Genomic DNA, 19171 nt, shown 5'->3' with positions numbered 1-19171 from the left:
AGAAACGGTTTCATTTGTAATCAAAATAGGTTCTTTTACTCTCAACCTGATATTTCATTTTTAGATTCTGCATAGTAGAGAACGTAGGCCCTATGTGTAATGATGTTTCTGTATCATACCCATTTGTAAAATATATTGAGATTGTTGTGACCATTAAATGAGGTAATGAGCTGTGTTCAACATAATTCACAACATACAGTACACACTTGCTGAATGGTGGCAAAATCATAAGAATTGGAGTCTGGCTCTAGCTTTTGCACTGATCACTATGTAACTTTGAGTAAGTTATCCATTTTTTCCTGAGTTTTCTCCAAAAGGTGGGCATAAGGGCATCCATTCTGTTCAAATTTTAGGGTTATTGAAATAAAGTAATGCAGATAAGCACTTAAGCTGCAAATCTTATAAAAATGGGTGGTATGCTTTTTCTAATGGGAGTTTATAGAGATTAAGTACCATGAAAATGAGATTTAAAAATCTATATAATCAAGAAAGCTATGTTTGACTTAGTATTTCAGGCAACACACAAATAGTGATTTTTTTCTCTGTTGAGATTAGTTATGGTACTCATAGAGAAGTTTCCATTAGAAAAGTTACTTAATATGAATATTTTCTTTTTTATCACTTAAATTCATGTACATTACATTATATAGTGTATTATAACTGATTGAAGGTTTTCTTGTTGAGCCTTGACAACATATCATTCCTATTAAATTATAATTTCTAAAGCCTTTTAAATATGCATAAAACTATAAATGCTTATGATTTATTGCTACGAACATCTAACAAGGCTAAGCTCTTCTTTATTTTATTTTTTTTTTAATGTACACTTCAAGCTTTATTTTTTAACACCACCATCTCAAATGATAATTTGCTGGTGGGGGTGGGAAGGCAACTATTTCTTCTCTTTTTGGAACAGGTAAAAATTATATTGATTCTTTTTTTTTTATAATAAATTTTATTTTTCTATTCCCCATACAATTGCAACCCCCCATTATGACCCCAATTCCTCCCCTCCCACCCCCCACCCCCCAAAAAGTGTCTCTGGTTCATAGTTTTTTGTTGATTTTGATTTTCACTTTCTTATACTTATTCATTTTCCTGGTCCCTTATTTAAGTTTTCTAGATTCCTGCTATGAGTGAGACCATCCGGTATTTTTCTTTTTCTTTCTGGCTTATTTCGCTGAGCATGATCCCTTCCAGCGCCATCCATGTTGCTGCAAATTGCATGTGTTTATCTTTTTTTGAATGCTGAGTAATATTCCATGGTGTATATGTACCACATCTTCTTGATCCAGTCATCTATTTTTGGGCATTTGGGCTGTTTCCAAAGCTTAGCTATTAACAAGGCTAAGCTCTTCTTTAAAATGCGGCTGCTTTAAAGGTTTTGGGGAAAACTTTTGATTCCCCATTCTCCACTTAACTGATGGGATCCACACCATCACAGCAATGTCTATTTTAAACAGACACAAGAGGCTGTCAGCATCCCCAGATGGGCTTGCAGTATGGTTTCTGTGGTGTTACTCTGGTGTTGTATATTCCTTATATCTTCTCTGCCTTGGACAAATGGGATTCTGTTCAATGTAGGTCTCTCCCACTCCTTTGAGTTTTTACTTTAAAATCCTAAATGTTTTACTGCAGACTCAAGCAGACAGGCAATGAGCAGATGAAGAACCAATGCAAAAGTGTTCAAAAACACCTGTGTTAGCTAACAGGCTCTGAATGTATCGCTGTGGTCCATAGAGAAGGCTGGAGAAGGTAGCAAGGAGATGCTGTATCCGCTACTGCAGCCTTAAAACAAAGTTGGTGTCTCTTTGGACTTTAAAATCATTCCTATACAGCTTATTTTATTTTTGTTTAATCAAATAAACAAGAGGGTTTTTCCATGGGGAAAAAAAATAAAAAAAATAAAATGCGGCTACTATGTGAGTTAGTTGTAGAATAACTAATTCAGTGATGTGCCAAAAATAGCAAATGTTATATCCTGTGATTTCATAATTACAGCAGTCATTAGAACTTGTTAGTAATAATCTTAGGAGACAATAATCTTACACTATCTCAGAAAATTGAGGCACTGAAAAGTTGAAGTAATTATGCAGTTCACGTTGGCACAGAATAAGGCACAAATTTCTAGAGAACTAAATCCTCAGTAGTGATGCTGTAGATCTGTACCACCCAATATGGTAACCACTACTATGTGTGGCTGAGGAATTAATTTAAATGTAAAAACCTAAAATATACAGTTTACTAGTTGTAAGATTTTTAGGAATGTATGCACCAACTTGGGTACCTAAAATTGCTTTTCAACTGTATATTTTATGATCTAGATACAGGTAAAGGATTTCCAATGAAAATTTATTTAACATCTAATTTGAGATATATTTTAGTACAAAATTTAAAGCTATTGGACATCTCTGCTGTACAAGTTCAAAGACTTAACAATAAATCATGTTATGATACAGACCCTACAAATGCTTTTAATCCTTCCAATTAAGGTACAGGAAGAGAATATGTGAATATTAATTCAGTTTTGGTTGTTTTAGAATCAGAAACAGAGGTTTTTATTTTGATATAGGAAGACTTGACCTTCCAGATGATATTTGGAAGGCTATCAGAGTCAGCTGTGGTGCATAACCGGAATACTCTGAGTTTCTAACATTTATATTTCATGAAAGTTATTTTTTTTTAAAGATTTATTTATTTATTTATACAAACACTAGGTACAGTCAGAAGCGCGGGAGGGTGAGAGAATTCACCAGAGTCAGAGGGGAGAGCAGAGCAGGCAGACTGATGAAGTACACTGCTGAGGGGAGCAGCAGGCGGCAGGAGAGGTCTGCGTGCCATGTGGGACCCAGTGGCCGGGGATCGAACCGGTGCTGCAGATGCTGCAGGCAGCTTCGCAACCCAGCGTTCAACAGCTGCGCCACAGGGTAGGCCCTATTTCATGAAAGATACTATATATGTTTGTGATGGGGGCTAAAATAGATCAGCTTTAGTATAAGTAAATTCTACTGTATAGCCAGTTATAGGATGATTTGAGCTGGGAATGTAGAACATTTTATTTTCTTTAATAGTCTCTGCAATGTAAGTGAATATAAATATATTGACTCCCCTTGAGAATATAAATTTATGGTTATATGAAGCCATTTTGCAAATGTGAAATGATTAACAGTGGGATAAATGTATTAATTTTGATAAACATGCATTATTTTAACTTTATGGACTACCAGCATATAACATACCAAAGTTTTTTTCTTCTATCAATAGATATTGCCCAGGGGTGTGGTAAGGGATATTGTAGAAGGATTACCTTAGAAATGATGAAATAATGTGACATTTTTCTTTTTAGAGATTCTTATTTCTGTATTAGAGGCTTGACTTGGGCACCCTATACACTTTTGCTACAATGAATTTCAGTATAAAGAATGTCTTTACATACTGCAGGGGAGGAGGCGGGAGAGGGATCAGAGGGAGAGAGGGAAGAGCACAGGGGACTGAGGTGATGGTGCACGGGTGCACTGGTGAAGGAAACTCTATGGGGACCATACCTGAGGGGGCGGGGGGAAGCAAATATTGTTTAAAAATGAACAGTGATGTAAAGAAAATAAATGAGAGATTAAAAATAAATATTACAAAAAAACCAATGTCTTTAAAAGTCACCACTAAGTGGATTTAACTAAAAATATATATTTTGAATAAAACAATTCCTCCTTTAAGAGATGTTCAAACTTTTTAGATGATTATTCTTGGCTATTAGTTAAAATTAGAGCTCAATTGTCCCAAATACCACCTTGATATTCTTAAAGTTTTTAGCATATTATGCATGAATCTGTTTGTCCATTCCCATTTGGAGATTACTGATAAAATATTTTGCTATATTTATACTTAATTTCATGCTTTCATTAGCTACTCAATATTACATACCAATCCTCCAGCAAAATGCTTGCAGAAAAGTTAAATAGCAATAATTCTGTCTTAAACACAATTTACTAGTCTAGTAAACAAAGAAAAATGTTTGAGACAGTTCTCTACTTTCTGAAAAGGAGAAAAATTAGGTTAAACTCCAAATACTTTAATGTTTGTACCTTTCTCCCCAGGAAAAGACTGTTGTCTCCTGCTAAGTAACTGTCAATTTATGAGTAGATAAGTTTTGAAAAGATAACATCTTCTTTCATAATAGTGATCTACTATCTCAGAGTTCAAAGGTATGTTAAGTAATATTTAAATGAGGAGGTTCAACCTAAAAATAAATACCTAATTTAGAAAAAAATCGATAGTTAGAATTGGCATACTTTACTATGTCACATTCTGTGATTGATATAGTATTGTCACAAAGAAAGAAACAAAGGTTGGATAATCATGAATTCTTAGGAATTTTACTGAAAACTATAAATCTCTTTTAAGTTGTCTATACAAGACTGTATTACTTGTATAGACTTCTGCAGCCAAGCAAACCAGTTAGTCTTTGATGTTCTTATAATTATGAAGAGTTTAGGATTATGTCTCTAGGCAAAGATGCCTCGAGGTAGGAAGGTATAGATCAAAACTGACATCATGACACAATAAAGAAGAAAGGTGAAGTGAAGCCAAAAGTAGGTTGGCATGAATATTCCTCCTAAGTCAAACAAGTAATAGAATGTAGCCTCTTAAGTACTATGTAGGTAAACAGTTAACCACAGCTTTATATTGTTTATAGGATTAAATACTTTTTGTAGCTTAAATTCAGAAAGATCACATTAATTTTAAGATAAAGTATATACCTTCATCTATGTGTCATCTACTGGGTATATACTTTTTAGAAAGAAGATAACATTAAAAGCAGGTTATTTGAATAATTTTTAATGATATGGAGTAATGTCATACCATTGGGAAGAAAAAGGAAGATAAATGATACCAATTTTGTTAACTGTATGCATAGTAAAAAAGAGGCCACACTGAATTATCAGTGTGTAATCTTTACACATACAATGAGTAATCTTTATTTTTATATCTTATTCTCTAAAGTCCCTATTAAGCACCAATAAACTTTTTTATCGGAATTCTAAAATATATTTTAAAAGTAGGTGGCAGTTTATAATAGCACCTGAATGATCATATATATATATTGAAGAGTATATTGGGAAATATGCAGTTGGAAGAATTTGGCTTTGTACATATGTACATATTAAGTGGAGTTGGGAATTATTTTGAATAGGGTTTAATTTTTTTCCTATTTATCTGCATGTGAGGATTATTTAGAGGGAGTCATTTCACCTTACACATTTTCTTCTACCATTCATTTTCCATTGAACTACTGTAACAGGGTGGTCCCCAGGAAAGGGGGAGGTTTCAGGTTCCCTGCCCCACCCAAATGGAGGGTGGAGCTGAGCAGGGAGAGAAGAAGCTGCAGAGGAGACTGAGGAAGGAAGGAAGCAGGATGGAGCCAGAAGGAGACGTGGAGGAGGCGCATGGAGCCGAGAGACACGTGAAGAAACTGCACTTGCCTTTTGCTCGTAGACTGGTTGACACAGATGTGGGTGAGACCCGTGGGGAAGTGACAATGGCAGTTTTTATCTTGATTTTGATTTTGCTCTTTTCCTTCCGGGCTTGTCTGGTTATTTCTGACCCTTTTCTGTGGGTCCCCACTGGAAGATGCTTTAGACCTGTGGCAGGCTTTGGGGCCTTGCTCTGGGCCAGTCCCATTTGGATGGAGTTTTACCCACAAGGGGACGGGTAACTTTGGGTGCTTGATTTAGAAACTAGATTCTTTGCCTTTCCTGTATTGTTTCCTAATTGTATTAAAGTTCCTTCCCATTAAAGTCTCCTATGTTTTGTGTTGATGAGGCGGATGGCAGAACCCATTTAGAATAGGCAGGTTTGCAGGGTTTGGGCTGCCCCTCTCCCTGCCCTGTTACACTACTAGATGTTCTTCCCTCCCTGCCATGTGATTATTGCTTTAATAAGTATAGCTTTTATAGGTGTTTTACCAGGTCATGGCCACTCCATCAAAAAAACTTCCCAGACTGTTGTACAGTGAAGTATGGTCTTATGACCACGTTCTCTCTGATGGAATATAAGCCACTCTGGGTTGTTCCCTGAATAAGAAAAGAGTATGCCTTTTTTTTCCCTCATTGTAGGCAGGGATACCAATTTTCAGTAAAGCAGATGAAGTCTAAGCAACACAATAGGAGGAGTCTAATAATCTGATACCAGGACAGGAATACCTGCCAGGATTCTTATAAAATAAAATTCTTTTCTATGTTAAATAATAGTGGCTGGTTATAGACGCCTACATAATATATTTATTGGCATTATACCATCACTAGTGCACCATCAATGAAGCTCATTTAACCCTGGCCAAAGAGGAATTTGCAAATATATGTGAGAACATATTTTACTTCACAGCTTGTACTGTACAATTTGTATCTGACTTACCAGATTTGAACTATAAATAGCACATTTATAAAGTTTTTTTAAACAAAAATATTACTGAATGTCTGTTCCTACTATTTTTCTTACAAAAACAACCTAGTGTGGATTCCAGATTTAATAAACAGTGCTAAAACTTAAACAGGTAAATATTAAATTACAGTATAACTAAGAAACATCAATTCATGTGTCATATCTTACTATACAAGAAATCGTTATTAATCACACTATATTTTGATTGTTTATAAGATTACTTTTATCACACTTTAATATTTATCAGAAACTATTCAAAGTTTTAATTAACTTAATTAGATGATAAGATTATCATCAACTCTTCTAAAACAATGGGGAAACTAAGGCCCCAGGAAGGTAAATATAACTTACCCAGAGTCTACAATTAGTAGTAATCAAACTAGTATTCAAATTCCAAGCAGTGTGGCACAAGATTTTTAACATCTCTGATACTCAGAATTTTATCAATAGAATATTTTTGTAACCCCTCAAACCTGCTATTTTTACTACCCTTTTAAAAAAGTTTATGTGGAGGTGGGTTTAAGTGGCTGCAAAGAAAGAACTATACTCACCTTCTTCCATGGACACAACAAATCTACAACTAAATATGGATTCATCTACTCATATTAGACCTAAAAACCAAATGAACTAAACTACAAAGAATAAAAAGGTAGCATTCAAATAGACAGGAGAGAGGGGCCAGGCCCAGCAGAAGCCCCACCTACCACAGCACCTGAAAAATAATGAGGAAATGGAAAAAAACAAATGGCCACAGGAATCCTTAGGGGGATAATACACTACGAGGAGAGAACAAATCTCCAGAACCCAGTCACAAAGACACAGAAGATATTTCTTTTTACCTGACACAGAATTCACAATTGTCTTAATAAAGAAACTCAAAGAAATGGAACAATACGGACAGCAGCCCCAGGCCTTGCAATCTCCCACAAGACTCTGCCAGCCATCTGCCCGGACGGACGAGGCACTGGACCTATAGTGAGGAGGTGTCAGAACATCCTCAGGCCCTGAGTGACCCCACCAAAGGCCCACTCAGACCACTGAGCCCCTAGCCCTGTGCCAGGGGAGGTGCAGCTGCCTGGCCAGACAGGTGAGACCCATGACCAGTGAGGGGCATGGGGAGCCCCACCCACAGCTTCTGGGCCTCAAAGCAAACAATGGAGAGAAGGAAAAACCAAACAAATGGCTATATAAATCTTCAGGAGAATAATACAACACACAGAAAACATTTCTCCAGAAGCCAACTTCAAAGACATGGACAATACATTCTTCCTATCAGATACAGAGTTTAAAAATGCCATGACAAAGAAATTCAAAGGAATGGCAAACTAGAAAATTCAGAAAAACAAATCAATATCCTTAGAAATAAAATCAACAAACAGCAGACAGAAAATGAAGCCTTCAGAAAGGTAACAGTGGAGATTCAGGATATAAAAAGACACACAGGAGATGAAAAATTCAGAAGAAAGTTATGGAAGAAGAATAGATCAAATGGAAGAATAAGTCAGAGTACTTTAAGATGTGAATAATCAAAAAACTCAGGTAGAAAAGGAACAGAAAAACAAAGTAAAAGAAAAAAAACACTCCAAGAATTATCAACTCCACAAGGAAAGGCAACATAAGAATAATGGGAATACCACAGTGGGAAGAGAGAGCAAAAGGAACAGAAAATGTATTTAAAGAAAAAAATGGAGAAAACATCCTTAACCTAGAAAAGGTAATACTGTACAAATTCAGGAAGCTAAAAGAACCCAGGAGTACCTAATCAACATGAGAACTACATTAAGACAGAGTAGCGAAACTTCCAAGAGTTCAAGACAAAGAATATTGAAGCTGGCAAGGGGAAGGAAGCAAACAACTTATAAAGGTACCCCTATCAGGCTAACATCAGACTTCTATGAAGAAACACTACAGGCAAGAAGATGGAATGATTTGATCCAACCACTTTAAAGATAAAAACTACCAGCCATGAATACTCTTATCTTCTGAGGGAGATATGAAGGAAAAATAAAGGCCTTTCCAAACATGAGAAACTCAAGGAGTTTGCAAATATTAGATCACTCTCCAAGAAATATTGAAAGGAGCATGCATATGCATCTAAACTGAAGAGAAAAACATACACAAAGAACTCAATGAGAAGATAAGCTGAACCATAAAAATTAAGAACAAAATAGCAGTAACAGACTTTCCTGTGTCAATAATCATACAAAATCTACATGGAATAAACTCACCATTAAAAGACAGAGTACCAAGTTGGATCAGGAAACAGAATCTAACCTTCTGCTATCCCCAGGAGACATACCCAAACTCCAAAGACAAACATACGCTGAACTAAAGGGCTGGAAAACAATCCTACAACATAAGGAGACCCAAAAGAGAGCAGAGACAGCCTTACTTACATCAGACAACATAGATTTCCAGTAAAAAAAAAAAGGTAAAAAAAAAAAAGAGAGGAAAGGACACAATGTAACGATTAAGGGAACAGTACAGCAGAAAGACATAACATTTACCACAGCTTATACACCAAATAAAGTGCACCAAAATACATTAGGAAACTACTATCAACTCTGAAAACTGACAATGGGAAAAAAAGATTTGTAGCAGGGGACTTCAATACTCCACTTTCACCAATGGACAGATAAACATAAAATGAGGGACAGAGTAGCTTAAACAAAGAATTAGACTGTATGGGTATATTAGACACTTACAGGGCATTGCAACTGAAAAAAAAGAATGTACACTTTTTCTTAAATGTACATGGGACTGTCTCCTGAATAGATCACATGCTGGGTCATAAAACAAACATCAACAAATTCATGAAGATTGAGATCATACCTAGCATCAGGCCTCCCTGGTGGCGCAAGGGGTTAAGATGAAGCACTATGAAGCTATCTGCAGCCATTGCAGCATGAGTTCAATCCCCAGCCAGGGAGGTGACCCAAATGGTGCAGCAGACCTAACTGGCCTCCTGCTCCCCTCAGGAGTGTATTTCAGTCAGTCTGCCTGTTCTATTCCCACTCTGTCTCTGGTGAATCCTCTCAACCCCTCCCTCCCCATAGCTCTGGCTTGTACCCCAGGTCTTGTATGCATAAATAAATAAATCTTTTAAAAAATAATACCTAGCATCTCAGACCATAAAGGTATCAAACTATAAAAATCAATTCTCAAAAGAAAGCAGGGAAATCCTTTTAATACATATAGACTGAACAACGCTGTACTAAAAGGCCACCGAGTTAATGAAGAAATCAAAGAAGAAAAACATACCTTGAAACAAATGATAATGAAGATACAACTTTTAAAGGCTTATAGAATTCAGCAAAAGCAGCACTCTGAAGATATTATATAGTAATACAGGCCCACATCAAGAAGTAAGAGATCAAAGAAAAGATCTCTCTCATCATGAGGAATTAGAAAAAGAACAAATACAAAAGTCAATAGAAGATCTGAAATAATAAAACCAAACCAGAAATAAAATAAAAGCTGGGTCTTAGAAAAAAATAAACAAAATAGTCAAACCTAGCAAGATTCACTAAAAGGGAGAAATCTCAAATAGGATCAAGTGAAAGAAGAGAAGTGATAAGATGTGGCAAACATTCAGAGGATAGTTAAAGACTACTATGCACATTTATTTGTACTCTAACAAATTCAATAACCCAGAAAAGATGAAAACATTCTTAGAATTATTCAACCACTGAGACTGAATAAACCAGTCACAAACAAGGAAACTGAAACAATAATCACAACTTTCCCTCCAAAGCAAAAGTCTAGTGCAAGATGGTTTCACAAGTGAATTTTACCAACCCTTTATAGACCCATCTACAATCACATCAAAAAATAAATATGTAGGAGTAAACATAACAAAGATCTATACAAAGAAAACTAAGACACTGTTAAAAGAAACAGAAGACACAAAGAAATGGAAAAATATTTCCTGCTCATGGATTAGAAGAATCAACATTATCAAAATGGCTATCTTATTCAAAGCAGTACACAGGTTCAGTGCAATAATAATGAAAACATCAACAATATTCTTCAAGGAACCGGAACAAACTACTAAAAACATGTGGAATAACAAAAAAACCTCGAACAGCCAAAGGAATCCTGACAAAAGTATGAAAGTATCATTACTTCCACACTTCACACTATTGTAAAGCCATAATAATTAAAAGTGCCTGGTGCTGGAACAAAGAGAGACATACAGACCAATGTAATAGAATTGAGAGCCCAGAAATAAACTGACACCTGTATGGACAAGTGAGAAAAGAACATACACTGAAGCAAGGATAGCCTCGTATTTAATAAACGGTGTTGGGAAAACTGAAACAGCTGAATGCAAAAGAATGAAATAAGACCAGTACCTCATACCATCCACAGAAGTCAATTCAAAATGGACAAAAGATCATACAATGTAAGATCTGAAACCATAAAATACATAGAAGAAAACATAGGCAAAACACTTCATGACTTATAGCTTCAGTGATATCTCTGCAGATTTGTTCCCAACAGCAAGGAATACTAAAAGGAATATAAACAACTGGGACTATCTCAAACTAAAAAGATCCTGTAAAAGAAACTATTGCTAAAACAAAGAGATATCCTACTAGATGGGAGAAAATATTTGCACATCATACATCTGACAAGGGATGTATGTAGAAATGAAATATCTACAAAAAACTAAAACTCAGCCAAAAAAACCTAGCCCAATCAAAAAAAGGAGGGGCACAGGGACTATACAGGCACTTTTGCAAAGATGTCCAATAGGCATATGAAAAAAGTTCATCAGTTTTTGTCAGGAAAATGCAATACAAAACCACAATGAGATACCACCTTGTACCTGTGAGAACGGCCTATCTCACAAACATCAAAAACATTAAGTGCTGGCAAAAATGTGGAGAAAAGGGAACCCTTCTACACTGTTGGTGTGTAGACTGGTCCAGTTCCTATGGAAAGTCATGTGGAAGTTTCTCAATAGATTAAAAATGGATCTGCCAGGGCCTCCCCGGTGGCGCAGTGGTTGAGCGCTGGGTTGCGAAGCTGCCCGCGGCCTCTGCAGCGCCAGTTCGATCCCCGGCTGCTCCCCGGCCACCAGAGGAGGGTCCCACATGGCGCGCAGACCTCTCCTGCCGCCCGCTGCTCCCCTCAGTAGTGTACTTCGGTCCCTCTGCCTGCTCTGCTCCCCGCTCTGGCTCTAGTGAATTCTCTCACCCTCCTGCGCTTCTGACTATACCCAGTGCATGTATAAACAAAACAAACAAACAAATAAATAAAACATGCCTCTAAAAAAAAAAAAAAAAAATGGATCTGCCAAATGACCCAGAAATTTCAGTCCTAGGTATCTAACCCCCAAGTTAAAAAAATATTAATTTGAAAGGAAATTTGCAATTCCATGTTTATTGCAGCACTATTTACAATAGCCAAGCTATAGAAACAACCTAAGTACCCTAAAACAGATAATGGATCAAGAAGATGTGGAATGTTACTTAGTGATCAAAAAACATAAACTCTTGCCATATGCAGCAACATGGATGGAACTGGAAGGGATTATGCTAAATGAAGTTAAGGAGAAAGACAAACACTGGATGGCCTCACTGACATGGAAGATAGAGAAGCCAAAAAATCACATAAAGATAGCTTAAAAGTTGACTACTAAAAGCTGACTTAGAACCTAGGCATTAAGAGGGGTAGGACGGGAGGGATGGGCACAATGGACTGTGCTACTTTGGTGGTGGGTGCTATGGTAATTACACCTGAAGTGGAGGCAGTTCTGTACTTGCAAAATACCAACACAGTATAAACCAATGTTATCTTAATATTAAAGAAAAAAAAAAAAAGCCTTGTAGACTTATTCACCCCTGGGACCCAGTGCAGTAACACTGTCTATACAGTGCCAGACCCATAAGTAAATGAAACTCATTTACTTATGAAACCATTTTTACTGTGTCTGCCAGAGAAGCAAGAAACTTTAGGAATGACCCCCAAATTGGAATCACTGGGAGGCACCATCTTAGAACCCACCCTCTATATACTAGACCCTGACAAGGGCTCCAATATATAAACCCAGACAAGGGCTCCAATCACTCCTGCAAAGTTGCCCAAGCTAGCAGAGAGCAAAATTACAGCAACTGAGAAGGCCAACCCTGGGTAAATAAACAGGCCTTGCCCTGTTTAGTCACATTCATAGCAAGCAGGTCCAATATACCATTAAATGAGCACCATAAAAGCATGTGTCAGCAGCTCCATTTGCCTGCCATATATTGCCACATACCACTACAGGGACTGGAGTCATCCCATAATGAACTCATGCCAAAGCCTAATCCACAGCACCATCCACTCAGCACACCATATTTGAGGACCTAGGCCAAGCCCAACTGATATGTCATAGAAAGCTCTGCCCACTGTGTTGCCCCAGTAGAGCAGGCAGGTCGGAATAGCCCACAAAGGAGACACATTGAGTGAGTAGCTCAAGAAAGCAGGAACTGTGCTCCTGGAACTGTAACATCAGACCAACATCACGACTAGGCTGGGTAGTATAGTTTCCTAAAACACACGAATACCACAGAGAGTCAAGCAAAATGTGGAAACAGCAGAAAATGCCCTAAATAAGAGAGCTAGACAAAACTCTGGAAAAGACCCTAAAGAAATGGAAGTAAGCGATCACCTGATACAGAGTTCAGAGTAATGGTTATAAAGATATTCACCAACCATGGGAAAAAAATGAATGAACTAGAAAAGTGATGAAAGATTAATATAGAAAGAAGTCAGAGAGCTAAAGAATGTAGTGATAGAACTTAAAATCAGTAGAGGCATCCAATAGCAGACTGGAATCAGAGGAGCAAATAAGTGAGTTGGTAGAGAAAGCAATACAACTCACTCAGATAGGGTATCAGTATGAAAAAAAGAATTTTAAAAAGTGAGGGAACTCTAAGAGACATCTCGGACAACATTAAGAGGTATTCCTCTTTATTAGCATCATAGGGGTGCCGGAAGAAGAAAGGGCCAGAAAAAAGTATTTGAGAAAATAATCACCAAAAACTTCCATAAGGAAGGAAGGAAGGAAGACAGAAATTCAGATACAGGAATTCAGAGAGTTTCAAATAAAAGGAACCCAAGAGATCCCCATCAAGACACATAATTAAAATGGTAAAAATTAATGATGAGACGATGTTAAAAACAGCAGGAGAAAAACAGTGTGTCACAAATAAGGGAAGCCCCATAAAGCTACCAACAGATTTTTCAATAGAAACTTTACAGGCCACAATAAAATGGGATGAGAAAATCAAATTGCTGAAAGGAAAAAAGTTTCAACCAAAAATTCTGCAACTGGCAAGATTGTGATTAGTGATAGTTTTGTGGAAGAAATCAAGAGCTTTCTAGACAAACTAAAGCTAAAGGAATTCGATACCAAATGGCATTGAAGAAGATATATATATTTTTAAGATTTATTTATTTCTGCATACAAGAACTGGGGTATAAACCAGAGGTGTTGGGGTGGGGGGGTGAGAGGATTCACCAGAGCCAGAGTGGGGACCAGAACAGGCAGACTGACAAAATACACTGCTGAGAGGAGCAGTGGGTGAGACAGGAGAGGCCTGCTGCGCCATGTGGGTTGCTCCCTGGCCGGGGATCAAACTCGTGGTGCAGTGGCTGCAGATAGCTTCATAGGCTGTGTCTTAACCCCTTGCGGATGAAGAAAATATTAAAGGGACGTCTTTAAACTGAAAAGACTGGAAACTAAAACAATAAAACATGAGAAATCATCTTACTGGAAAATATAAATTCACAGTAAAAGTAGTAGAGCAGTCATTTCTAAAACAAGAAAGATATTAAGACAATACTAAAATTAAAGCTACAATTAAGGGAATTATTGGGTTATCAGAAAAGTCATGACACATTTTTGCTTGAAAATCAAAAAATATATCATGACTTTTTTCAGCAAACCAATTTATAGCATAACAATGTAAAGTGAGATATTAATATAAAAAATGGGGAGGGAATAAAGATGAGGTTTAGCTATGTGTTCAGATATAATAACCATCATCTCTAAAAGGAACAATATATACATAAAATGTTACAGCTGAACCTCACAGTAACCATAAAGCAAAAATGTATAGTAAAAACACCACTGAAGAAAGCTATCATACCTCAAGAGAACAGAAAACAGGAAGAAAGGAACAGAAAAGAACTATAAAAGCAACCTGAATTTATTGCCATAATGATATCTTAGTAGTAAAGGCAGGGTATAGGGCAACTAAAGAAAATTTCTATAAAAATTACTATGAATTAACCTCTGACTGTGTTTTCCTAAATGGCAAGAGGGATGGAGATAGAAGACATTTGTATTCCCATAATGTAACCCCATAATTCCTATTAACATGGTTTGGTTTCATCATTTAGTTAAAAGTGACCTCATAACATGAAAATTGTAGCTACCTCACAGAGCTGAGGTAAGGATTAAATGTGTTAATATTTGTAAATTAGATTAGTGCTTGGCCCATAGAAAGCATTCCATAAGAAACTACTATTGTTGTTATTAGAATGTATGTAAATATCCTTCACCAGTAACAAGAGAGTGATAGTTCAACTAAAATTATTCTTATCTAATATATTAATGGTGAATATTAAAAAGAATATACACTAGGAATGGAGCTTTGAAAGTAGCCTATTACTCACTTAGTCTCCATCTATTTGAAACCCTTTGAGGGTGGGGAAAAAGATGGAATCATCTTTGTGGTAAGTAATTGTCACCTCTCTAATCAGACTGAGAGCTGCCCTGATGGTATGGCATTGGAGTCATTTTTAAGATGGGCATCTCTGGTGGTGGTGTTAGAAAGGCGCGCTTAGTGCCTGGTTGCAAATAGTATTACAGAAACGAAGCACAGGATGGGCTATCACTGGAGAGGATTGTATGTTTTTCAGGCAACTTACAAAGTTTGTGTTCCACAAAGAAATGAATTGTTATAATTCTGAAGGTCCTTTAACCCAGGAATAGGAAATACTAGGAAGAATAGGATTGGAGTATCTAGACAGCAATTTTTCCAGGATTAGTCACATTCAATAAACTGAGTTTAGAAAAAGGGTAAGTTTTTTTAAATTATCAATTTCTATATTAAAAAGTTTTAAATAGACCTCAATTTAAGCTTCTGATTTATATTCTATGGAAGACTATACTGTAAATGGTTCTAGTGACTTCTAATTAAAACAGACTACCCATCAAACCTAAGATTTCATGTGAAATATTTTGTCTGATATAGGAGAGAATTTTTTTGAGAAATGACATGTCTGTGTATATGTATAAAGGATTACATGAGTTCCTGTGTTGGTTAATTTTAATAATAGCACTGATGATAAACAAATTTCCTCAAAATCTTATGAAAAGAATGTTCTTTTCATTTTTTACTAAATGGTGATTAATCACTGATTAACAATTTTCATAGTAACATAACTTAAGTATCCATATTATACTATTTACTCAGGCTCAATTCTTATTATTTTTAAAAAGACACTGTCTTTACAAAGAAAACAATTCAAATTAACCAACCGTGCCCTACAAACACAAGTAGAAATGATACTGAATAAGTATTGATTAAAACAAAAAAGCACTTAAAAAAAACAGCTTACCAACTCCAGAGGTTATTGATTCTGCATCAATGTCACTAGCTCTTTTTCTTGCCACTTCAGCTAGTGCCAATTCACCCTTATCTAGTGCAAGGTAATGGATATCCTTTGGAAATAAAGCAAAATAAAAGATTAATCCAAAATGAATCTTGCTCAACTTACAAAGGAGAATTTGAAAGAAAGAAACTTATTGTTCAGATTACAAAACAGACATGGCTGATGAATATTCTTTTTGTGTTTTTACTTTCTCAGTTTTGTTTTCCTAAATTGGAGCTCATAGACGTAACAAATGGACCTAAATAAATTCTATTATATATTTAGGGAAAAGTATAAGTTTTTAATCAAATGTTTGACATACTCAGCTTTATTAGAGAATAAAAACATGAATTGCTATTTTCTGTAGTGAGATTTTAATATTTGAGGAGCTTTTGCGTATTTCTATCATACCTTATATTATGCTAAATATTTTAGAAGGAACATATGACACAGATTTGTCTCTGATATTTATATGCCTGTCACATTATTTTGTTAATATTTTAATGCTATTAATATTTTGATCTTATTCAGCCAACAAATAATCAGTGCCTATTAAGTTCCAGGCACTGTTCTGGATTAGATCGACTGCACTACCATGTCTTAAGAAGCCTTGAGCCCAGTGGGGCTGCTGTAAATTTACAGTTAATTACATACTAGTATGACATAGCTTTTATGGCAGTTATTGCACATAATACTGGGGAGCCGAAGAGGAGCAATTGATCCTTGATCTGAATTTGTTCATACTAAGAATTATGGTTGGAGGGAAAATGTAGAAAAGGTGACAGTATGAGTGATCTCTGATGTGTATATGTAGAGAAGCTTAAGAAAATGTAGTTCTATCAGGCAATGGTAGGTTTTCAAATGGATGGAGCGTTGGCTTTGTGGGAGAAAGCAGTGAAAAATAATATTTAACAAGTAGATAAAGCCACTGGAAAAAAAACACAGAACTCTATGGTAATGCAGAATGACTGTTGGAATGAAAATTTTACTACAATAAAATTGGGAAAAGAACACGAATATTCAATTTATAGTGAAGAAATATCAATGACCCATAACATAAAACATACTTCACTTTATTAATATCCTAATAAATTCAAATTGAAAAAATAATTTCAAATTGGATAAGTTCTTTAAAGTTATTACTAATTACTGGTTACAAAGTTTGGGGGAAACCATGTTCAACCACTGTTATTAAACTCTGAATGAATGGCTTCATTTTAGCTGCAGACCTGAAAATGTTTCAGCCTAAAATTACAAGGCAAACAGTACTTAAATGTGAAACTTATACCATGATAAAGTCATTTCAATGAGAACCATTGTTTGAATTGCTAGTAATGTCAGACAGTGCTATGTACTTCCAGAATAGTCAAAACTTTTTTTAAAAAGAGAAATCTGTTTCTATACAAATTCCAAGCAATATTTTCTAATTTTAATCCACTGCAGCATTTAACTTTGATGCAAATGTAAAGGAAATTACATGTTCCAAAATCTATTTACCTGTACAATTGAGGAACTTTAATTGGAAGTGATTAATTAGCAGCGTAATGACATTCTACTCTTTTAGCTAATGGGATTCTAAAAATGCTCACATAAAACCACATGTACATGAATTAACACCAATATTTGGCAGTTCCTACCTATAAGAAATTTGCAAAGGTGAAATACATCAAATCTCATCATAGATCAGTATTAACATGAACATTTGAAAAAGATGTTGGTAAGGAATATCAACTTTTAACCCTACTTAGTGTCATATTATCTTCCCAAAGAATATTATTTGCATTTGTAAGCCAGTTTTATAAAAACTGTATTCAGTTACATTTTTAATTGTATCACAATAAAGATTTGTGGGAAGATGTTTTCTCTCTTGTTTTATAAAGTACCTTTGTCATAATCTAAATTTTGCCTCTTGGTCCACAAACCTAGAATGTTTTCTATCTAGCCTTTACAGAATGTTTGCTGATCACGTATTTTAACAACTTATCATAATTTAGAATTTGCATATATATTTTTGGGAAATCTTCCTGAGGAAACAGTGTGACAATACATGTCCAAGACTGGTATTGACAACATTGCTTATCACAATGGAAAATTAGAAGCAACTTCAATGTACATCAATTGAAAAAATCTTGGGGTTTTTCTCTCTTGGCCCAAGAGAGACATAATACTTTCTTAAAAGATTCTTATAGTCAATGAAGAAAGTAGTAATAATTTGAAAGCATGCACTACTACATTAAATCTGCTAGGATTTTATTTAAGACTTTTGCATCTGTGTTCTTAAATAAACAAAGTCTATGACATTACTTGGACTTGATAGCTACCAAGCCCCTGACTGCTATCAAATTATATTAGCTTTATAAGTGAGGTGATTTTTCTATTTTCTTTTCTCTAGCAAAGTTTGCATGTAATTCTTCACTGAAAATAACCCCAAAATATGCAATACCACCCATTACTGAAAAACATAAGTAAGCACTAGATTAAAACACAGACTTTTGTGTTTAATTTTTTTTGTAAGATGTATTCAAGTTTTATAGTGTGCTTCAGGCCCTATAAAGCATGTCTCTACCCCTGATATCAACCATCAATGTTCTTACATACTAATGGACTGTGTTACTGCATGTTTGGTTGTTTAGTAAAGTTCTTTTTTGTTTTGTTGGCCTCTTTTTGGAAATTTATTGTATAAGATGAAGATGGAATATAACAAGTCTAAAGAGACAACATAGGTGCCAATAGACTTAAAAAGTGCTATACTCATAAATTCCAGTATTTTTTCCACCCCGCCAGATTTACATATTTGGTGGATGGTTATATTACAAAAATATGACTAACTTGGAAGTTAGTTTTCAGAAAAATGAGCCACTTAGTTTCCATCATTCTTAATGACAATTTTATAAAATATCACTTATCACAATGACATATTAGTATCTTAATTTAGCACTGTTAAGTGAAAAGATAATAAACACTGATAAGTCTTTGGGGATGATCCAGATTTTAAAATGTGTACATATTCTGTCTGCATGTATCATGTAAATTCTAAAATACAAAACTTGCTGTTCTGGGTTCTCATTACCTTTCACAGATGACT

At 35.5% G+C, this 19171-nt stretch overlaps 1 protein-coding gene across 1 annotated transcript in view; it reads right to left on the bottom strand.

Annotated features, from left to right (window-relative positions):
• Positions 1 to 19171, bottom strand: part of WDPCP (WD repeat containing planar cell polarity effector) — a gene marked incomplete at both ends in the record, with an annotated part of 230571 nt that overhangs the window by 74366 nt on the left and 137034 nt on the right. Inside the window, one exon of the mRNA XM_084234852.1 lies at positions 16054 to 16156. Coding sequence (XP_084090978.1) covers positions 16054 to 16156 — 103 coding nt within the window. The remainder of the gene's footprint in view (positions 1 to 16053; positions 16157 to 19171) is intronic.

Source organism: Talpa europaea (assembly GCF_964194135.1).
Source record: "Talpa europaea genome assembly, chromosome: 6".
Lineage (NCBI taxonomy): Eukaryota > Metazoa > Chordata > Mammalia > Eulipotyphla > Talpidae > Talpa > Talpa europaea.
Note: the sequence above shows the minus strand (reverse complement) of the source record. Positions and strands in the feature narration are given on the sequence as shown.